At 38.0% G+C, this 22,565-nt stretch overlaps 3 protein-coding genes across 4 annotated transcripts; 2 read left to right on the forward strand and 1 right to left on the reverse strand.

Annotated features, from left to right (window-relative positions):
* Positions 1 to 238: 238 nt before the first annotated feature.
* Positions 239 to 5,194, reverse strand: lrriq3 (leucine-rich repeats and IQ motif containing 3). Its single transcript, XM_079382595.1, has 7 exons — positions 4,178 to 5,194; positions 3,775 to 4,098; positions 3,538 to 3,668; positions 3,254 to 3,386; positions 2,795 to 2,878; positions 1,800 to 1,923; positions 239 to 1,719 (listed from the first exon to the last, which is right to left on the reverse strand). Exons 1-7 carry the CDS (start codon positions 4,490 to 4,492, stop codon positions 1,085 to 1,087), a joined length of 1,746 nt encoding a protein of 581 aa, XP_079238721.1. The 5' UTR covers positions 4,493 to 5,194; the 3' UTR covers positions 239 to 1,084.
* Positions 4,883 to 9,199, forward strand: fpgt (fucose-1-phosphate guanylyltransferase). Its single transcript, XM_079382596.1, has 4 exons — positions 4,883 to 5,179; positions 5,756 to 5,923; positions 6,003 to 6,095; positions 6,696 to 9,199. Exons 1-4 carry the CDS (start codon positions 5,107 to 5,109, stop codon positions 8,090 to 8,092), a joined length of 1,731 nt encoding a protein of 576 aa, XP_079238722.1. The 5' UTR covers positions 4,883 to 5,106; the 3' UTR covers positions 8,093 to 9,199.
* A 255-nt stretch (positions 9,200 to 9,454) lies between these two features.
* Positions 9,455 to 22,448, forward strand: tnni3k (TNNI3 interacting kinase). 2 transcript variants are annotated; one of them, XM_079382582.1, is made up of 25 exons: positions 9,455 to 9,585; positions 9,802 to 9,910; positions 10,064 to 10,149; positions 10,361 to 10,458; positions 10,586 to 10,696; positions 10,784 to 10,882; positions 10,966 to 11,104; positions 11,653 to 11,797; positions 11,935 to 12,039; positions 14,048 to 14,142; positions 14,300 to 14,449; positions 14,805 to 14,891; positions 15,009 to 15,065; positions 15,394 to 15,486; positions 15,566 to 15,623; positions 15,699 to 15,893; positions 16,741 to 16,845; positions 17,004 to 17,056; positions 17,496 to 17,548; positions 17,805 to 17,937; positions 18,844 to 18,953; positions 20,152 to 20,211; positions 20,288 to 20,457; positions 21,220 to 21,299; positions 21,561 to 22,448. In XM_079382582.1, the coding sequence occupies exons 1-25, from the start codon at positions 9,546 to 9,548 to the stop codon at positions 21,635 to 21,637; spliced, it is 2,508 nt and encodes an 835-aa protein (XP_079238708.1). In that variant the 5' UTR covers positions 9,455 to 9,545; the 3' UTR covers positions 21,638 to 22,448. The 2 variants fall into 2 exon arrangements, with proteins under 2 accessions (XP_079238708.1, XP_079238709.1); XM_079382583.1 differs by having other exon boundaries at positions 9,469 to 9,585; positions 10,108 to 10,149.
* The last annotated feature ends 117 nt before the right edge of the window (positions 22,449 to 22,565 follow it).

Below are 22,565 nucleotides of genomic sequence, written 5' to 3' on the forward strand. Positions count from 1 at the left end.
ACCTCTAAATGGTACCTCAGGGTACTGCCCCGTGACAGTTTTGTACCTTTTTGAATTTAGAAAAAGGCATTAGTATTGTTATCAGGGGAGTCTTTTTTGTTGTTGTTGTTGTTATTGAAACTCCATATATACACATATATAATATATAAATATATACAGAATTATTTTGTAATGTAGACTTGATGAATATTAATATTATTTAAAAAAGATAACAATTCTGTCTTTTTTTTTTTTTTTTGATATTTCACCTTCTAAACTAGAATTTAGGGTCATGTGCAATAATGTAAACGCTCTACAGATGCCGCTTCCAGAAGACTAAGCTAGTATATTGCACTGTTGTCATTTTCAATGACTCTAAGTACTCAAAATAAAACTAATAAACTTCAAATAGGTGGCAAGGTCGATATGTGGTACTTCCTGGGACATGCACAATCACGTTTACATAGATTTTCAGTCTAGTTAGTGACGGATGTTAGAGTCTACCTTTTTATGTCAGGCCAGAACAATGCCTTGAATTTCACACAGCTGATTCATTGGACAGGACCTTTTTAAATAAATGCTGTTACATGTAGCAATTTAGTGTGGCTCATCTTTATTCAACGTCAAGCCAAACTTGCCTTGGCATTTAAAGATCCTCTTGTTATACTACAAGTGTTGAGAAATGTAGCAAAAAATAATATTGTTATTTGAATCTGTTCTCCTGCTAAAATATGCCATTCAGTTAATATTTCTTAAGTGCTTATGTAAAGAATGTAATAATGACCCAGATAATGTGGAATTATTTGTTATGTAAAGTTTGTGGCTACTAGTTTCTTAATACGTGTGCCTGACAGATGGGGGTGGTTGTGTATTAGGGGAGTATTTTTTGATTCCTGTTATGTAATATTTTGAAAAGAGGAGCAGATCTCAATGTCTATAATATAATCTTTGCAGACATCTTCTGGTAAGTACTGTAATAAATTATATTATTCTATACTATAGTGCAGTAAATCTGCTTTTGAAGCTACTGTACACAAAGGGTTCTAACTAACCAATATGTAAATGTCATGTTAAATCGATAGTTTGATTAAAAACATTTATGCATTTATTGCTGGTTGCCACGTTTCCATGTGTTGTATCTAAGCACAGCCCTCGCTAGAGAGTTGTGCTGTTGGCTGAAACTGCAAACCATCTCTTGCTCCTGGATCCTCACCCTCTTCTCTTCCAAAAACCGGGCATGTTTCTGACGTGCATGATGGATGTCCTGCTCCAGCTTGGCTCTCTGTAGAGTAAGAGTGTTCTCCATAACCACCCTTTCCCGCTCCTGCCGCAGACGCACTTCTGTCCTGCGAGCTTCTCTAAAGTTGTCTCGGTGACCCTTGGCTACTTCATGGTCGATCTGGCACTCAGTTACCTTCTCTGCAAGGTGTCTCTGCATTCTGGCTTTATCAAATGCTTGATGGACTCTTTCAATGACTTTGAAGGGGGTGAGGCTGATTTTGTCATGGCAACAACCAATCAGACGCTTCCCTGAAGTAATGGCAGAAGAGTGCGGCTGTAGACCTGGTCTCTGAGTGTGAAACTGGCTGATGGCCTCACGGACATCCTGTCCTGCAGCTTTACGGGACCACAACATGTCACTCAGTGGCTCACTCTGGTGGACCAAAGCTTTTAGTCCCAAAACATGAAAGGTTCCTTCTTCAATTTCATCATTATAGAGATCAACAGTCACACTGATATCTAGACAAGGAAAACAGCAGCATTCAGTGATTCAAATCGGTCTCTTAGAGAGCTAACTCAAGTCAGAACTTCTGTTGTACCTTGGTCAAATGTGTTTAGATGGGCCTCAGATTTCAGACTTAGACTGCACTGAGGGGTGTTGCATGGTGCTTTTATGTCTTGTTGACTGTCATTTGATTTAACACTTGCAGCATCCTGTAATACCTGTGTAAATGTGACAAATGCATGAAAAGTGAAGAGTCTACATTATTGTATTGCATTATTGTAACCGTTTTAATGCATGGTTGCAAGTTAAAAAACAAACAAACAAAATATTTTTTTTCATTAAACCTTCTAAGTTGCCAACATTATTTTAGACATAATAATGTTGTTAATATGAATTTAATATTGTATGTAAACTCAAATTTCTGTGTTAACTGATTGTTTTAAAAAATGTAGTTGTAGTAACTTAATAAAATTGTGTTGTTAATTTTTGGGCAGTAGAGTTCCCAGCATGCTTTGCATAGTCGTGAAATTGCTCTGCGTTTAACCCATCCAAGCGCACACACACAGCAGTGAGTAGTGAACAAATGCACACACACACACACACACACACACCGTGAACACACACCCGGAGCAGTGGGCAGCCATTTATGCTGCGGCGCCCGGGGAGCAGTTGTGGGTTCGGTGCCTTGCTCAAGGGCACCTCAGTCGTGGTATTGAGGGTGGAGAGAGCGCTGGACATTCACTCACCCCACCTACAATCCCTGCCGGCCGGAGACTCGAACCCGCAACCTTTCGATTACGAGTCCAATTCTCTAACCATTAGGCCACGACTTCCCAGACTAGATAAGGAGAATAAATGTTAAAGTTAAGCAGTATTTTATGTGTTTTTTATTTAAGAGAAGTACCTGTTAGTGTTTGACATTTAAAAGAGCTTTTGTTATGTTGACGTTTTTGTCGTTACAATTTGTGCAGAAAAGTACATGAATGTAAGCAGCAATGACTGTTCCTCTCAATGCTTCAAAAGGATTAATCTAAACAGTTGCATTTTTTTTTGAGTGTACAGTGTTTATATTTTATACTGTCACGTTACCTCTGGGTAGCCAGTTTGCATCAGCTTATCAAGGTTCACATGAAGTCTTTGGATCTCTGTATCTCTCTCTTCATTTTTCTTTGGCTAATAAACAAAACTACCTTTTAGAATACTTAACATGAGCATTTCAAATATTACTAAATGCTTCACTTTTTCATATTTCTGTTTTCAGAAAAGCAGCACTGTTTTCAACAATGATAATAACAAATGTTTCTTAAACATCAAATCAACATATTAGAATGATTTCTGAAGGATCATGTAACACTGAAGACTGGAGTCATTGCATCTTAAAATAGATTAATATAGACAGTAGTTATTTTAAATTGTAATAATGTTTCACAATATTACTGTTTTTATTGTCTTTTTGATCTAATAAATGATCAAATATAACATTTTAAAACAAATTACTGATCCCAAACCTCTGAATTGTAGTGCGTATCAGTCAAATATAGTACATACTTGTTCAGGGTGCTCATCTGTGTCCTCGTCCATGGGTTTCTGAGACTGGGATTGTATCTGGTCATTTTCTGTGCTCAAGGGCATGGAAATGAATGGTTTCTCAGACGTTATCTGTTTCTTTGTACTGCAAAGCCTGACAATGAAGAAATCCTCTTAAAACCAAAAATCCCAAATATTATCTTTATTAATAAATAACTGTTTTGTACTTTATAGTGAACAAAATATGCATAAAAATGTTGCATAGCAAATATCAAGATATAAAAAAATACAGCATATTTATTTACCCAAGACTTTTTCTAATTAAATGGCCTCGAATCCAGCGCTGTATAATAAGTGTAGGGGAATAAACGGCCTGAATCCTGTTTATCCCAGAGATTATTTTATATGTCGCTTTCATCTCTGTCTCAAATGAATCCTGAGGAAAAAGAAAACACCAAAATATGTTTGTTTGTTTTTTTGCACTTAGACATAGCAGTAAACACAACAAACAAAGAACTCCAGGATAAATAATGAGCACTAACCGACTTTGTAGATGGGTACAAACTGACATATAAGTGTTGATTCATGGGTTTGAATCGAGTAGGAAGAGACCAGTTTTGAATGATTTCCTCATCAGAGATAACAAAGTTGTCCAAGGCCTTCAGTGACCATATGCTGTTGACCAGACAGTGCCTGTAACTCTTCTTTAAACTGAGCGGGGTGTCATAGAGAGTTAAAGCGGTCAGGTTTAAACAGCCAGACAGGCCTTTAATATTGTTCCAGGATGAAATGTTGTTGTCGTGTAGATATAGAAGTTGCAATTCTTTCAGATTACTCCAACATGAAGCATCAGGGAGCTGAACAATCTGAGCAGAAAGATGATAGTTAGTGATTTGTTCTCCTTAAAGTGAATCAAATATTCAGGGCAGCAAATTAAATAAATACCTGATTTCCTTTCAGATCTAACTTCACCAAGCGAGTGCATTCCATCAGAGCTTCGATCCTAGTCAGAAAGTTGTCAGCCAAGATGCAAATTCGCAGTTCTCTGCAAGATCCAATCTGATCCAGACTCTTTAAAAGCAAACTGCTCAATCTGACCATCAAAATGTCCTTCAGGTCTTTCTCACTCTCTGATGTCCAGTAGCCATGATCCAGTATCAGAGACTGAGAGCAGTTTACCAAATAGGCCCAGTATCCCTCCAGGGAACTCATTTTCACATCTTTGTGAAATTCATCTCTCCCATTTTTTGAAGGAAACATTTTTTCATATCACAAAAAACAACATCCTGAGGTAGGACTACTGTCAACAGTTCATGATTATAGTATTATTCCTAATACATATTTACACATTTCACAAAAACTAAACTGTTCAAATTCTCAATCTGCTCTTTTGTTTGTTCTTACCATGGTTTTGTGCCTGGCTCTCAACTGTATTCTTTTGTTGGCGAATGATTCCAAGATAAAAGTTGCTATGACAACATTGGTTGGAAATACAAGAACATTTTCTTGAAAACCACTCACAACACATTACAAATAAAACGAATACTGCTTTGTGTCGGGAGGTTGAAAATGATGAATAATTAATTCAGTTTAATGTAAATTATTTGATGGAGAGAGCCAGCAATCGACTACGTAAGGACGTCAGAGTTTGTTTGTCACGTGACTGGAACCCGGAAGTGCCTATGTAAACACAAGTTACGGGACATATCTGTAAATTTTTGAAAACGCCAAATAACTGATCATTGTCGCACATGTTTCTGTGAATCTGTTTTCGATGTTCTTTTGCTGGTTGAATAAAAGTGTCAGATGTTAGTGTAGTGATTTAAATCGATAACGTTAGAGGATTTGACCGGTCAGACTTGCTAGTTTTCATAATGGCAGAGCGCTTAAACATCCATCTGCAAAAATCCACCAAGGACAAACTTGAAAAATTCAAACAAATTAGAGGTAACGTTTCCATTCCAGCTTTAAACTTTTGGTAACACTTTATTTCGATAGTCCACTTTAGACATTCTACTAACAGTATGTAACTTTGCAACTACATGTCAACTAGCAGTCATTAGAGTATTAGTAGACTGTGCGTTTAATATCTGCTAACATTTTATTTTGATGGGTCCACAACATACTGACTAAGAGAAATTTTGCAAGTAAATATCAACTTACTTCTAACCCTAACAGTTTACTCTTGAGAGTTAGTAGATATGTAGTTACAAAGTTAGTAGAATGTCTAAAGTGGACTATCAAAATAAAGTGTGACCAAACTTTTCTATTTTTACAGCTGCTTGATTTGTATTGACTGCTAAGATTGCTTTTGAGCGATTGCCTCGTTCATATACCATGGTATTTACATAGTGCAGTCACTTACCATGGCATATTGTACATGTCCAAATAAACATGGTAATACTGTGGTACTTTTCACTACTTTTTGTTGCTGAGAATATTCACTTGCATGACATTGTTTGCTGCTCATGAGGGTTTCTTTAGCTATAACAAGAGTAACAGTTATTCATTTCCCATCCACAGGGAAAGAAGTTCAGTCTGATGAATTCTGGGATCTCGTGGTCATCACTGCAGTGGATGAGGATCAGAGGTCTGCTTATGAAATTCAGATCACTGAAAAATTGGAGAGGAAAGAACTGCCTCATGGCATCAATTATCATGTGTTTGCAGATCCTCCAGGATGCAAGATTGGTGAGATATATAAAAATATATTTTAAAAATTGTATTTAATGTACATTTTTAAGAGTTGTTTCTTCATCTGAACATACAGGTAATGGTGGATCCACGTTACATTCACTGCAGTGGCTACATGATGAATATGGCAAGTCACTGTCAGGATTTAAAGTCATCCTTATTCATGCAGGTACTATTTTAATGCATATAAGGTTCATCAAACCTCATTCATGCATTTTGTTTATTGTTAACGAGCTGTAATGTACTATTCAAAAGTTTGGGGACAGAAAGATTTTTACATGTTTTTGAAAGAAATTTCTTGTACTTACCAAGGCTGCATTTATTTATTGAAAAATACAGTACAAAAGAAAAGAAATAAAATACACTGTCTGTGTCACATGATTACATTTCAAAATAACTTTGTTATATATATTTTAGATATATTTTTAGAATGTAATGTAAATGTAATTTATTACTGTGATGTCAAAGATTTTTCAATTTTCAGCGTACATTACTTCAGTCTTCAGTGTCACATGATCCTTCAGAAATCATTCTAATGTGCTGATTTGGTGCTTAAGAAACATTTTCTTATAGAATTATCAATGTACAAAGACAGTTATGCTGCTTAATATTTTTGTGGAAACCTTGTTACATTTCTTTACAGGATTCTACGATAAATAGAAAGTTAAAAAAAACAGCAATTATTTGAAATAGAAATCTTGGATATATTAATTTGTACACTGTTAAAATGCACTTTCTTTTTTATCTATGCACTTTGTTACATATGCAGGAGGATTCAGTCAACGTTTGCCCAGTGCCAGTGCCCTGGGTAAAATATTCACAGCTGTGCCCCTGGGAAACCCTTTATATCAAATGCTGGAGCTCAAACTTGCAATGTATGTGGATTTCCCCTCACACATGAAGCCGGGAATGCTGGTGACCTGTGCTGATGATATAGAGCTCTACAGTGTTTCTGACCAAGAGAATGTGGTGTTTGACAAGTCAGGGTTTACTGCCTTAGCACATCCCTCCCCTGTCTCTATTGGTACCACTCATGGAGTTTTTGTTCTTGAACCAGCAGAGATGCCCAGAATTTGTGATATGGAATACAGAACTTGCTCTCAATTTCTGCACAAACCAAGCATCGAAAAGATGTTCAAATGCAACGCTGTATGTAAGAGGGAAGGCGAGGAGTTTGTTTACACTGACAGCACTTACTATTTTGATTACGGGACTGCTATGACCCTGCTGACTTTGTTCAATGAAATCCGCCCTCTGACATGTGAAATCGATGCTTATGGAGACTTTCTTCAAGCCCTGGGGCGAAGAGCTACTGTGGATTACACGGAAAACACTGCCAACGTCACAAAGAAGGAAAACGGTCTCGTTGAGATTCGCAGAAAGATTTTCCATCATCTCAAAGGAACAGCACTCAACGTCATCCTGTTGAACAACTCCAAGTTTTATCATGTCGGCACCACAGAGGAATACTTGTTCCACTTCACCACTGACCCCTGTCTCAGAGCAGAACTCGGCCTGCTCTCTGCTGCCTTCAGTGTGTGCGACTTGCAGCCATCGGAGAAAACTAGAGTTTGCGTGACACACAGCATCCTGCATCCCAGTGTGAGCGTGTCCCAGGGCAGTGTTGTGGAATACTCCAGATTGGAGGCTAGAGTTAAAGTCGGAAGTAGATCTGTCATCAGTGGCTGCTGGATAGGCACGGATCTAACAGTGCCGAGTGACACCTTCATACACTCGTTGTCTGTAAACCTAGATGGAAAAACAGGTTTTGTGACGGTGGTTTTTGGTATTAAAGATGATCTGAAGAAAAGTGTATCTAGTCCTGCTCATATGAAAGCATTGAGCTTGTTTAAGGTTACTCTGGAGGACTGTGTTGGACTCTGGGGTTTGTTTCCCGAGAAGGTCAGGTTCTCAGGAGACACATCTGTGTGTAGTTTGTGGAGCGCCTGCATTTTCCCAGTGTGCTCCAATTTAAAGGATTCATTTGTGATGTCACTGGGGATGCTGAAGGCACTGGATAGTGGAACCAATTTCACATTACCAAAAACAGCCACACTAACCTCTTTACAAGAAACACTGCAGAACAAGAACCTGGAGGAAATGCTGAAATTTAGGAAAGAACTTTATGAAGATATTCTTAGGGTGAATTTAAGTAATTCGGTCTGAGCATGTGTGTGTAAATTATCAATAATTTCATTGCATATATTGCTCAACAACGGCAATCCCTGTGGATGGGAAATTAATAACTGTAACTCTTGTTATAGCTAAAGAAACCCTCATGAGCAGCAAACAATGCCTTGAACGATGTTTTTAATAAATTGATTTGATATCAGTTTTCACACACTGTTTTCTCTAAATCTGAGCAAACCGTATGTCACAGGAGAGATAGTCCTGATTTTAGTCATAACTCAGTTTTGACAAAAGGTTACTATTTTTTGCCTTGTAGGGCAGTATATCCATCCAATGCTGTCGCATGGCCAATTTGTACGTATTTTATGAGGTAGCTAATTTGAACAAATTCGTACGACCTTACTCGTACGATTTTGTATGATTTCTGTGCCATTTAATTTTAGGGTGAGATTTAATTTAAATTTTTCGTAGGAATTTGTACGAAGGACCACACCTAACCAAGACAGTGCACTCACATTGCTACAAATGGGAGAAAGTGCAACATGCAATATGGTGGAATAAGTCCCTCCTTCTGAATAAAAGAGCCAATCGGCCGTTAATAAAGTCATGTGTCCCTGCAGCTGCCATTAAGAGTTTTGTGGCATTTTTGCCTTCATTAGGATTGGACAGTATTCAGACAGGAAGTGAGTTGGGAGAGAGAGAGGTGGGATGGGAAGTTGGGAGTCGGGAGATATGTTGTCGGGAGATATGTTGCTGTGCTGCCCACAAGGCTATTTGCACCGACGTCAGCGTTTTTTTTGTTGTTGTTGTTTTTGGTTTTTTTTCCAGACATGTTTATTAAATTTGTGTTGGATCAGTTTAATTTTGTGTGTGCGGAGTTATTTCTTCTACTATGTTTAAATATTTGTCTTACTTGGAGCATCTTTACAAAAAACCATTCAAGGCATAAAGTCCAAATCATGTGCGTAACCTCATACACAAAACATCTATTATATTTTTGTGGAAATTGTGCTATATTTTGTAAGAAAGTTTATTTTATGATTTTTTTTTTTTTTATTTTACAAATGGAATGCATCCTTGCTTAAAAGTATTCACTTTATTGAACTTTATTTTTTTATTACAAAAAAATAAAAAATCTTACTGACCCCAAATTTTGAATGGTAGTGCCTTTTCTTTATAGAACACAGAATCATCTGTTTTAGTCACATCCAAGTTCAAAGAGAGAAAGATAGAGAAATATAGATGAGTCTTGATGCAGCTGTTGTCTGAAGAGAGAAATCGCCCATAGCTTCACCCTGTAATAGGTACAGATCCTCAGAGAGGTCAGCTGTTATTGTTGTCACACGTTCCACACTGAGGCTGATGTATTTTTAGCAGGGGCTGTGATCCCTTATCGGACTCTTCCCTATTGTGCCAAAGCATTGTGTTACCACTGCATGAGACTTTCCCTCCAGCTACAGCTGTACAAAAGTTTAAACCAACCAATCTGATGGGGAATTATAAATCAAGACCCACTCAAACCTGTACAGGTAAACCATTAAGTTTCTTCAGTTGACTGTTTGATTTGTTCGGTTCATTTGTTCGGCTGATGTTAATATAAATAGATTAAGACTACAATATTTTTAGTCTTTCAATCATTGTTGACATTTACAGTCTTCACTGACAGTGGGTAATGATTGTTCTGTATGTAAAATTGCATTATTGTGTCCATGTTGTGGTCTTGACTCAACGTTGTTTTGCTTTAGATGAGTGGAAAAAGAAAGTGAGTGAGTCATATGCTGTTATAATTGAGAGACTGGAGGAAGACTTGAAAATTAAGGAGGAGGAGTTCAAGGAACTCAAGCATGTTTTCAGGTGAGACTGATTGAAACTAAGTTTTGTTAGCCTCGTTTGTAGTGTACTATTATTAGTGTTTACAAATGTGCCTTAATGTGTGGACTTCTATTTTAATAACACAGCAGGGGAAAGAATGAATGTGGAGATCTGTTTTATATGTTTTTGATACAGCTCAGATGAAGCATTTAATAAAGTGAATCTGAATTATCGTACAGAGGGTGGACTCTCCCTGCTGCATCTCTGCTGCATATGTGGAGGTACAGCTAAAACATGTTAAACATTATCTGCTGTAATGCAATGATGTTAATTTGGAACATTATATATGACTCATTCCAGTGTTCACTTTGAAATGATATTTAACTTTCTTTGTAGAAGCAAAATTCCCCCTGTTGATTTGCTTGATTCATTACCTTCAGTTTGTTATGGTACTTTAATATAATTCAAGCTGTTTTCTTTTTTTGCTATCAGGGAATAAAGCTCACATTAGGACCCTCATGCTGAAAGGTCTGCGTCCATCCAGACTTACCCGGAATGGATTCACTGCACTGCACCTGGCTGCATTCAAGGTCAATCAAGGGTTAATAATCCCAACTACTGTGTGCTAGGAATTAATCTTGTTAAAAATGTCTAAGATGAGTTCTAACAACAATATTTAAGATTTGATAAGTGGGTATTTTTGTTTCTGTGGTGTAGGGTAATGCTGAACTGGTCACTGCGCTGCTGCATGGTGGAGCAGATATCCAGCAGGTGGGGTACGGAGCCCTCACGGCCCTACATATAGCTACTGTGGCCGCCCATCTTGAGGTGCGTGTTGGACCTAAAATTAAACTATGGGGTTTAAACCAAGTCATTCAGAAATCGTGACTTGGTTTTCCCTACTTTTCCTTCAAGGTTGTTGATATTCTCTTGCAACATGGGGCTTATGTCAACATCCAAGATGCAGTGTTCTTCACCCCTCTGCACATTGCAGCTTACTTTGGCCATGAGCAGGTCAGCATTTACTTATTATCATAACAGCTTCATAAGGGCTTCATAACAGCTTACTCATGACCTTTTTTTTTCTTGTGGAACAGGTATGCAAGCTCCTGATTAAGTTTGAGGCTGATGTCAATGCGACTGGAGAGGTGGGGGACAGACCGATTCACCTCGCCGCAGCTAAAGGCTATCTGGGCATTGTCAAACTGCTGATGGGTGATGACAGCAAAACTGATGGTGAGAGGTTTTTTAGTGTATTAATGTATTTATATTTAATTGATCTTGATCATGAACATTGATTATATATCTGTAAAGGAATAATTCACCCAAAATAAAAATTTGCTGTGATTTTACTCACCCTCAGGCTAGCCAAGATGTAGTTTGTTTCTTCTGAAAAGATTTGGAGAAATGTAGCATTACATCATTTGCTCACCAATGGATCCTCTGCAGTGAATGGGTGCCGTCAAATTGAGAGTTCAGACAGCTGATAAAAACATCATAATAATCCACAAGTAATCCAAACTACAGTCCATCAGTTAATGTCTTGTGAAGCAAAAAGCTGCATGTTTGTAACAAACAAATCCATAATTAGAAGTTTTTTGTTTTACTTTAAACTGTTGCTTCCAGCTTGAGTCATCTATTGAGAGTATTTAAAGAAATGCTAAATCTGTTCCGATGAAGAAACAAACTCATCTACATATTAGATGGCCTGAGGGTAAGTACATTTTCAACATGTTTACATTTTTGGGTGGACTATTATTTTAAAGCCTATCTCTCCTATACAGTCAATGCTCAAGACAACGAGGACCATGTTCCCCTTCATTTCTGCTCTCGATTTGGACACCAAGAGGTTGTCCGTTTCCTTCTGCAGGGCACATTTGACATACAGCCGCACTCTGTGAACATCTATGGTGACACACCTCTCCACCTGTGAGTTCACCTGAGAAGTTAATCACACACAACACAAGGTGGCAGTTAAACAATAAATGGCTAAAGTGGAATGAAATAATCTGGAATCTGGAGAGCAGTTATAGCGATTGTGATTTGAGTCTCATATTCCCCATCAGAGCTTGCTACAATGGAAAGTTTGAAGTGGTGCAAGAGATTATTCAGTTGTCGGGCACAGAGAGTCTGTCTAAGGAGAACATCTTCAGTGAGACAGCTTTTCACAGGTAACGTTCCTTCTGACCACTTCCATTTGTTACACTTACATTAATTTGAATCAGAATCAGAATCAGAATGAGCTTTATTGGCCAAGTATGTTTACACATAGGAGGAATTTGTTTTAGTGACACTAGCTCCACAGTGCAACAGAAAGACAGCAACAGGACAGGACACAGATAATAAAAGAATAATATCCAAATATCCAAATAGGCAATATACAAAACATCAAAAACATAATATATAATATAGACAATTATGTGTGTACAGGTCTGATATGTGCAAATTTGAAATGAAAAAAATAAATAAAAAATAAGTAAGTGTGGTGAATAAATAATGTATAATTGAGTCGTGTGTTCCACGTTTATTGTCAAGTGTTCATGAGATGGATTGCCTGAGGAAAGAAACTGTTCCTATATCTGGTCGTTCTGGTGCTCAGAGCTCTGTAGCGTTGATCAGACGGCAACAGTTCAAAGAGGGAGTGTGCTGGATATGAGGGGTCCAGAGTGAATTTACCAGCCCTTTTGCTCACTCTGGATGAGCACAGTTCTTGGAGAGTGGGGAGGGTTGTACCAATGATTCGCTCAGCAGTCCGGACTACCCTCCGTAGTCTTCTGTGCAGAGGATGGATTCAATGATGGCAGAGTAGAACTGTTTCAGCAGCTCCTGTGGCAGATTGAACTTCCTCAGCTGGCGAAGGAAGTACAACCTCTGCTGGGCCTTTTTGACAATAGAGTCAATGTGAATGTCCCACATCAGGTCCTGAGAAATTGTGGTACCCAGGAATCTGAATGACTCCACTGCAGTCACAGTGCTGCTCATGATGGTAAGTGGGGGGAGAGCAGGGGGGTTTCTCTTGAAGTCCACGATCATCTCCACAGTTTTGAGCGTGTTAAGCTTCAGGTCGTTAAGGCTGCACTATACAGCCAGCTCCTTGACCTATTGTCTGTAAGCAGACTCGTCACCATCCTGAATGAGGCCGATCAGTGTGGTGTCGTCTGCAAACTTCAGGAGTTTGACAGAGGGGTCTTTAGATGTGCAGTCGTTGGTGTAGAGGGAGAAGAGCAGTGGGGAGAGAACGCAGCCCTGAGGAGCTCCAGTGCTGATGGTGCGGGTGTTGGATGTGAATTTACCAAGCTTTACTAACTGCTGCCTGTCTGTCAAGAAGCTGTTGTTCCACTGACAGACAGAGGTGGGGACGGATAGCTGAGTTAGTTTATTCTGAAGGGTGTCTGTGATGATGGTGTTAAAAGCGGAGCTGAAATCCACAAACAGGATGCTCACATATGTCCCTGGTCTGTCCAGATGCTGCAGGATGAAGTGCAGTCCCATGTTGACTGCATCATCCACAGACCTGTTTGCTCTGTAGGCAAACTGAAGGGGGTCCAGTGAGGGTCCAGTGATGTCCTTCAGATAAGCCAAAACCAGTCTTTTAAATGATTTCAAGGGCACAGACGTTAGAGCCAAAGGTCTGTAGTCATTAAGTCCTGTAATTTTGGGTTTCTTTGGGACGGGGATGATGGTGGAGCGTTTGAAGCATGAGGGGACTTCACACAGCTCCAGTGATCTGTTGAAGATCTGTGTGAAGATGGGGGCCAGCTGGTCAGCACAGATTTTTAGGCAGGCTGGTGACACACCGTCTGAGCCTGGTGCTTTCCTTCTTTTGTTCTTTCTGAAGACCTGGCGCACATCATCTTCGCTTATCTGATTTGTAGGTGTGGGGAAGAAGGGGGTTGCTGGAGGTGTGAATGGTTGTGTGGAGAGGGGTTCAGTACAGGTGTGGGGTGTTTTTTCAAACCGGCAATAAAACTCGTTCAAGTCGTCTGCTAGTTGTTGATTCTCCAAAGTGCTGGGGGATGGTAACTCGTAACTGGTGATATCTTTCATACCTTTCCACACTGATGCACAATCACTTATGGGCGTATATAGAAATATGTATTCCTCCAAAGACAGATTGGGTTAAGATACCTGCTGATCCTGTTGTTACACACTAAATAAAAGTGTAATTGTACTCTGTAGTGCCTGCACCTATGGCAAGAACCTAGAAATGGTCAAGTATCTGCTCAGTCAGAATGCCGTGAGCATCAACCATCAGGGGCGAGATGGACACACAGGTATGATAGCAGTAATCTGGTATACATCAAAAAATGACGACAAAAATTCTGAAATATTTCTGCTCTCATCCTCTATGACTTGACATCTCATTTTCATAATACAGACGTTATATGTTTTGAGTTATGTTGATAGTCTGGTTGATATTTGAAACAACAGGTCTGCATAGTGCCTGTTTCCATGGACACATCCGACTGGTCCAGTTTCTTTTGGACAACGGGGCAGATATGAATCTGGTAGCTTGCGACCCCAGCCGCTCCAGTGGGGAAAAGGATGAACAGACATGCTTAATGTGGGCCTATGAGAAAGGTTATTTTTTAAATTTATAAATCTGTAAAGGTTACTATCTATCTATCTATCTGGCTGTCTGTCTGTCTATCTATCATATCACATCTTATCTATGTATCATATATCATATCTATTCTATCTCACACACACACACACACACACACACACAGAGACATATATATATATATGTATATATATATACATATGTATACACACACACACATATGTATATATATTTATATGCATATATATATATATATATATATATATATATATATATATATATATATATATAGTCAGAGAATGTCTAAAATGACAGAAAATAGGAACGCTGTTCTTGATCTTTTACATTTGTTCATGTTAATGTTCATTTTAGGCCATGATGCCATTGTTACTCTGCTAAAACACTACAAACGACCTCAGGATGATTCACCTTGCAATGAATATTCTCAACCAGGAGGGGGTATGAGACACTCTCCACATGTAGTCTGACAGATTTGTACTGTGAATTAGCTGGATGGACAAATCTGTTGATGCTGTGAAATTTAGGGAAAGTATTTTATTGTTGTTTCTGTTGCAGATGGATCTTATGTTTCTGTTCCTTCTCCCCTGGGAAAGATCAAAAGTATGACTAAAGGTAAAGCACACACACAGTTAGCTGACTCCATAAATCACTGTTGCTATGATACTCTTTTTATGTGCTGAAATACTGCTACCCACAGTCACCAAAATCTTCTGAGAGTCAGTGAGTCAGAAACTTTCTCCAAACATCCTCCCACTGCGTAATTGTTACAGTTTAAGCCTTTAAGTTTGTATCTGTCACAAACATTACAAATAACGTAAACCATCTTTTGTGACTCATATGGGATATGTCATCAACATAAGCTGATTGGGGTTTCATACAACGATTGATGTGAAGGTATCAAAAAACAAACAAACTCCTGGTTACCCTCTTTTCTCCTCAGAGAAAGCAGATGTGCTTCTCTTGAGAGCAAGTCTTCCATCAAACTTCCACCTTCAACTTTCTGAACTGGAGTTTAACGAGATTATTGGATCAGGTTTGTCAGTTTAATGGTAAATATTAGCTCTCCCTGAGTCCCCATTAAAATCTAATCCACTTAAACACTGCAACCATAGGCTCCTTTGGAAAGGTCTACAAAGGAAGGTGCCGCAATAAGATAGTTGCAATTAAACGGTAAGAGCTTTTTACTTGTTTTTCCTTATTGTCCACCTCATGTATACAAAGTCAACTGCCATAACCTTTCCTCAGGTACCGTGCAAACACATACTGCTCAAAGTCGGATACAGATATGTTCTGTCGGGAGGTGTCCATCCTATGTCGTCTCAACCACCCCTGTGTGATCCAGTTTGTGGGGGCATGTTTGGACGACCCCAGTCAGTTTGCCATTGTAACCCAATATGTGTCCGGAGGATCACTGTTCTCACTGTTACACGAGCAGAAGAGGTGATTTTTTTCTATGTGTATGTTTGAATGTGTTTACACTACTGTTCATATATAATATATATAATTTTTCATTTATAATGTAACAAAAGAGTTCTGTCAAATAAATGCTGCTGATTCATCAAACAGTTAAAAAAATATATTAAGCAGCGCTGTTTTCAACATTGATAATAATTAGAAATGCTTATTGAACACCAAATTACCATATTAGAATAATTTCTGAAGGATCATTTGACTGAAAACTGGAGTAACAATTGCTGAAAATCTTTCAATATTTTAAATTTTTGCAATATTTCACAACATTACTGTTTTTACTGTATTTTTGATCACATAAATGCAGCCTCAGTGAGCATAAGAGACTTTCAAAAACAGTTAACATGTAATGCTAACATTTACCAACCCCAAACTTTTAAGTGTAATGTATATTGTATAGTTTATAACAAACATTGTATATATAATGTGTTGATTGAGAGTGTGTGGGGATTTGATTACATAACTTGCAATGTTTTATGAAAGTGGGTGGTTAGTGTTGCAATTCCTATTTCCATAGTAACAGCAACTTTTCTCATTGGTGGAACTCTACATTAAGGTCATGAATAGGGTCATTTTCAAAAAAGTTGGAGAAGTCCTGACTAGAACGTTAACTATTAAGAGAAAGACATCTGAAGCAATCTAGGATCTGTTTTTAAGACCTGCATCAATTCCACTAAGCGTCTGATTTCTACTTAGTGCTCCATATGCAGTTTAAGGTGATCATCGTCTCATTGATCTGTTTGAGTTGGAATGATGGGTTTGTGTATTGATCAGTGGTGAGGAGGAGGTGTTCACTTAATGATGTCTTTACATCCAGAATCATCGATCTGCAGTCCAAGCTCATCATTGCCATTGATGTAGCGAAGGGCATGGAGTATCTGCACAATCTGACCCAACCAATCATTCACAGAGACCTCAACAGGTTAGTCATCAACATCATCATCATCATCATCATTACTTTTCGTTCAATAATCATGGTGTTTTTCTGTCCATTTGTTTAAACCGTCCTATTACATGATAGCATGTAGCATTCTGAGCTCTTTGTTTTAAACCTCCCTTCATCCAATGATATCTTTTCAGTCATAATATTCTACTGTATGAAGATGGACACGCTGTGGTGGCTGATTTTGGAGGTAAAAAGTCTTACCTCAGTCTGCTTTATTATGTTAGAGCAAAAACAGTTGAGTCAAGTTAAAAATCTTGGATTGAAAATCACATTTATGCCTGGAAAAAAACCTGAAAGCTTTAGGATTTTGAAAAAAATGAAGAAGAAATCATGACGATTTCTCAGTCACTATTCAAATCTGACCACGTGAATTTCTTTATGCAAATGGTCAATGACCTTTTGGCTTCAAGATGCTCTTTGGATCATTAAAAATCTTGCTGATGTCAATCAACAGCTTCAGTGCTGTAAAAATAAAAGCAAAAGAGGGACGAACCAAACACTAAGACGTGAAATTCATGTTTCAGATACTGATCATAAAATTTCAAATGAAAAAACTGTATTAAATTAGGAAAAGTCACTTTTGATCTTCACAATTTATCTAATGAAAATACTTTGTTGTTCTGTAGAGTCTCGCTTCCTGTTGTCTGTGGACGAGGATAACATGACTAAACAACCTGGGGTACATGCATTCTGTGTTCTTGATTCTGTCTATTAATTATCACCTTAAAAAGGTAATGCATTAATAATCTCTTTCAGCACACACATGCAAGCTGTTTCAATACTGCTTACATTGCGGTTTTAGCTCTCTTGTACGTCATGTTAAGTACATCAGTGTGTCTTTGGGGGTATGTGTGCCTGACCTTTGGGGTTAGCAGGCGTTTTGTAAGTCACACATTGTTTTGTGTTTGTCATTTTGCTCTCATTATGCTCTGCAGAACCTGCGTTGGATGGCCCCAGAGGTGTTTACCCAGTGTACACGCTACACGGTGAAAGCGGACATGTTCAGCTATGCTCTCTGCCTGTGGGAGCTGCTCACAGGGGAGATCCCATTCGCACATCTCAAACCAGGCACTGCACTGTGATACCTAATACTGACCCTCAATGCCCTTTAGACTGGGTTATATGGTTTAATTTTCTCTGTATTTGGACCTTTTTATGGGGTTTTCACAAGTTGATTAACAAAATATTAACTATAAAATAATTGAAATACTACAAATGAAAATTTACTCGCCGTCAGGACATCCAAGATATAGATATAGGTTTGTTTTGTGATTCAAACAGATTTGGCAAAATTTTGTATTACTTGCTCACCAGTGGATCCCCTGAAGTGAATAGGTGCCATCAGAAACAAACAGTCCCAAAATCTGATAAAAACATCACAATAATCCACATGTAATCCACATGAATCCAGTCCAATTAACTTTTTGTGAATCTAAAAACTGTTCATAAAAAAAAAAATTTAGCATTAAGATGTTTTTTTTATCTTGAAACCATTGCTTTCACTGGAGAAAGCATTACTACAGAATATGGAGTTGTATTTTGGCCAGAAGTGACTGTTTAAATTTAAATTGCTTTAATAATAGATTTGTTTATTACACAGCTTTATTTTGTTTATTAGCTTTTCACTTCATAAGATGTTAATTGGTGGACTTGAGTGATGTGGATTATTGTGATGTTTTATCAGCTGTTTAGACTCTCATTCTGACGGCACCCATTCACTGCAGAGGATCTACTGGTGAGCAAGTGATGTAATGCTAAATTTCTCCAAACTTGTTCTGATGCACAAACATCTTGGCTAGCCTGAGGATGAAATTTTCATTTTCTGGGTGAACTATTCCTTTAAAAATATTATAAAATATTAAAACAGATTTAAATATATATTTGAATGAAGTTATCAAAAGTGTATTAATATTATAATATTATAGAAATTTGAATTAAAAAGGTCTCTCTCTCATCTCTGTGAATTCTTTACAGCTGCAGCTGCTGCGGATATGGCATATCATCATGTCCGCCCGCCTATCGGATACTCGATTCCCAAACCCATCTCAGCACTGCTAATGAGAGGCTGGAATGTCTGTCCAGAGGTGAGTGACCCACATCCAGCCCAAAACATGCTCAGAAAATAAGTAGGTTTATCAAGAGATATGGACACTTTAAATGCATATAAAATATATATTTTTTAAATCACTATGAAATTATATTAGCTGCTTTTCCACAGTTTAAATTCTAACATTTAGTTGCTTGCTTTCTAGGTAAAGAGGTGAGATAAACCACTCCAATTTTTGCAAGTACATAAAGCATCATTTAAGAAAAAAAACAAAGTTGAAATTTTCTGTCACCTTGCATGACCCTATTAAATCCTGTCAGATAATCAGTCAGATTACCCAGAATGCCTCATCTCTGTAGCTCAGGACAAGTTGTATTTCCATTTCTGTTGATGAGCATCCAGTTGCTAGCCTACCGTGTCTCTCTACAACAAACCTGTGCCAGGTGTTTTTTCTCATATACAGCGTCTTTTCAATGTTCTCAGCGCTGATCCCTCAGGTGCGGGGCTGAAACTGTGTCAAGTGTGCTTGTTAGGAATGTGCCCTGGTACCAAGTGCAGCTTGACACTATTCTCTAGAGCACAGAGCTTTTGCTGAGCAACACTTTAAAAGAGCTTGTACGGTGCTTTCATTTAGTGTTGCTTAAAGAGATGAACAAGATTCAGTTTTAAATAACTGCTTTATATTTTAATACATGACTTTTATATTTAATATATTATATATTTTATATTCCTGTGATTTTCAGCAGCCATTACTTCAGTCTTCAGTGTCACATGATCCTTCAGAAATCATTCAGATATGCATATTTGCTGCTCAAGAAACATTTCTTACTATTATCAAAGTTGAAAACAGTTGTGCTGCTTAATATATTTGTGGGAACCTTTCTGTATGTAAACAATGTAGGATTCTTTTTACAAAGTTCAAAAGAACAGCAATTCATTGCAGCATTTCACTTTTAATACATGCTTGCTAATTTTTATTTTTTTAAACCCCAATCATTTCAACGGTGGTGTATATATGGTCTTCATGGTCTTTGTAATACATGTGTGTTTTTTTGTGTCTCTTTTCTCTGATGAAGTACTGTGTCTGGTCTTTTGAAGTCCTTCACTCTGAATGATGCTTGGGCAGCAATCAGCGAGTCCTTTTCAGAGGAGCAGCTGATTGGATAGCCAGAGATTATTTCCTGTACTTCAACCAAACCTCTCTAATGAAAATCCTTTATTTTTGACTCTGACAGGAAAGACCTGAGTTTTCGGAAGTGGTTACCAAACTAGAGGAATGCCTGTGTAACGTAGAGGTAGCTTACATGCACATATCTACTATACATTATTATTCTATTTGTCCAGTACTTATTCATGTTTCTATGTGTCCAGCTAATGTCTCCAGCCTCCAGTAACAGCAGTGGTTCTCTTTCGCCCTCATCCTCCACTGACTGCCTGGTAGCACGTGGCAGTCCTGGACGAAGTCACGTAGCTGCCCTTCGCTCGCGCTTCGAGTTGGAATATGCCCTCAACACCCGTGCCTATGCATTTTGGACCCAAAAGTAACACACAATCTATCACAAACCTATGATTTTGCAAACTGAGTTGTATTTGCTAGGAAATGCCTCCCACCAATTTATCGCCGAACTACATCAGTGAGAAAACAAATATGAATTTAAATAGAGTCCATTATGTCATACCCATACATTAAAGAAGAAGTCAGGTCACCTTGATCTTTTGTTTGGTCAGTGCCATGCAGTCCAACCACAACACTTCTGTTCAGTCTGAAGTGTTGTTGCTTGGAAACCGAGGCATGAAAACAAAAGAAAGCAACTGCAATGAAACTTGCATGACATTCACACTGAGAATCTTTGCTGGTGGTCACCTCTTAATTCTTTATGGGTGGTGATGAATGCATTTGTGTTTTGGAGGAACCTGGCAACTGTCAACAAAATAGCCAACTGAGAAAATTACTAGAAGGGACTCCTACTTTGGAGCCTAATTTAGTCATAATCTTTGCAATATGATGTTTTACATAACCAGATCTAGCAATGTACGCAGTTTGGTGGTATGAGCAATAAATCAGGCTAAAGTGACACTGTGAATGACTAAATAGAAAACAAATTCAATAGAGGATCATCTGAGCAGGACAAACCCTGCAAGGCCTCATTGAGCTGATATGACAACAACAATGCAACAGAAGTGTATCCTATTTAGCATCATTAAAATTTCATATCGCAGAAGAATCGTGCTTGTTCTGTGGTCTGTAGTGTAAACCAATACTAATCGCATTGTTGATTCAATCCTTTCTTTTATTTTGACAGCTCTGGTCGGAGGTCTTCACAGGGCTTGTCCCTAGATGAGCTGAGGAGGAACATGCAGTTCCCACCCATTGACCGAAACGGTTCGTGTCCAACTGGAAATGACTATCAAACGTGTGATTCATCTGTTTATGTAACAGCTTAATGGGGGGCAACATTGTTTTTCATTTTAATTCACATAGAATATGGCAACAATTATGTTGATATAATCCATGCAAATTTGTTTTGAAGTTAACATGACATTTTCACAAAGATGAGAACACTGCGCGTCAGCATATGGTGCAACAAGTGGGTGGTTGTATTAGAGTGCATGTCAGTCACTGTGTTCCTTGCTGTTCCCACAGGATATGTGTCAGATCCCATGAGCACCATGCGTTTCCATTCATGCAGCAGCAATGGAAGTTTTGAGGACAGCAACTAGAAGCAGCAACTCTCTGAAGAACATCACACGCAAACACACTTGCACACATGACATGTCTGATTACCATAATTATGAGTTTTTGACTTTTAAAAACCACTATTCACATTGTTGTCGAAGTCATAATGTTCAAAGAGCTCTGACTTCTTTCAACCAAAATGGCATGACAAACATGAATCAAAACCTCACAATGAGTCATTTGGCAAATAAGACTGTTATTAAAGAAACAAGAGGTCAGAGATCGTGAACAGAGTAGAATATCAGAATTGTCAACTTGTAATTATTATGGTGAATGCACCATATTTCACATAACACTCAATTTGGATGATTTGTTTTCTTTTTTCTTCTTAAAGCATTGTGTGTACTTTTTTATAAGAATGAAGATTTATACATATTATACAGTTATACATTTTCATTATACACACTATTATCTCAAAGTTTTGATTTCAAAGTCAAAACTTTTGTTTTTATTGTTTTTTATATTGTGTTTGGTGTTTCAGTGTCAAGTAAGTATCTGGTAAAGCAGGACAAATAAGTGTATTTCAGTATTTTATTCTAATTTCAAAAGCAAAGAGCTTTTTTAGACAAATAAGCCAGCGAGTGAAACAGGAACTTGACAAGATCATGACTGATATCACCTAACAACACAGGCACTGTTAGAGCAATTTGGCCTAGCATGTGGGATCGAAACATCTCAAGTTTTGATTTGAACTCCCATGATCTGCATGAATATGACAAGAAGGTATCATAGCAATGTATGTGAACTAATCCAGTGTAAAATCATAAGAACACCATTAAACTAGTACCAAAAATCAGCAAGGTGTTCATGTCATTCACATCACACTGTGCATCTGCATATTAAAGTGTTCTTGATACTAATCAGGAACACAGAGGAAAGTGCGAAGGTTTTAGTTAAATTCTCTTAGTTAAG

Source organism: Barbus barbus (genome assembly GCF_936440315.1).
Source record: "Barbus barbus genome assembly, chromosome: 28".
Lineage (NCBI taxonomy): Eukaryota > Metazoa > Chordata > Actinopteri > Cypriniformes > Cyprinidae > Barbus > Barbus barbus.

What these genes read in the sequence shown, in the direction of transcription:
- fpgt (XM_079382596.1), top strand. Translation starts at nt 5,107, where the DNA reads ATGGCAGAGCGCTTAAACATCCATCTGCAAAAATCCACCAAGGACAAA. An exon ending in AAAATTCAAACAAATTAGAG is followed by an intron (nt 5,180 to 5,755) that starts GTAACGTTTCCA and finishes TCCCATCCACAG; the next exon opens with GGAAAGAAGTTCAGTCTGAT. An exon ending in TCCTCCAGGATGCAAGATTG is followed by an intron (nt 5,924 to 6,002) that starts GTGAGATATATA and finishes CTGAACATACAG; the next exon opens with GTAATGGTGGATCCACGTTA.
- tnni3k (XM_079382582.1), top strand. Translation starts at nt 9,546, where the DNA reads ATGGGGAATTATAAATCAAGACCCACTCAAACCTGTACAG. An exon ending in GAACTCAAGCATGTTTTCAG is followed by an intron (nt 9,911 to 10,063) that starts GTGAGACTGATT and finishes TTTTTGATACAG; the next exon opens with CTCAGATGAAGCATTTAATA. An exon ending in TGATGACAGCAAAACTGATG is followed by an intron (nt 11,105 to 11,652) that starts GTGAGAGGTTTT and finishes TCTCCTATACAG; the next exon opens with TCAATGCTCAAGACAACGAG.
- lrriq3 (XM_079382595.1), bottom strand. Translation starts at nt 4,492, where the DNA reads ATGTTTCCTTCAAAAAATGGGAGAGATGAATTTCACAAAGATGTGAAA. An exon ending in CAGATGAGCACCCTGAACAA is followed by an intron (nt 2,879 to 3,253) that starts GTATGTACTATA and finishes TTTGTTTATTAG; the next exon opens with CCAAAGAAAAATGAAGAGAG. An exon ending in TCTAAACACATTTGACCAAG is followed by an intron (nt 1,720 to 1,799) that starts GTACAACAGAAG and finishes TTCCTTGTCTAG; the next exon opens with ATATCAGTGTGACTGTTGAT.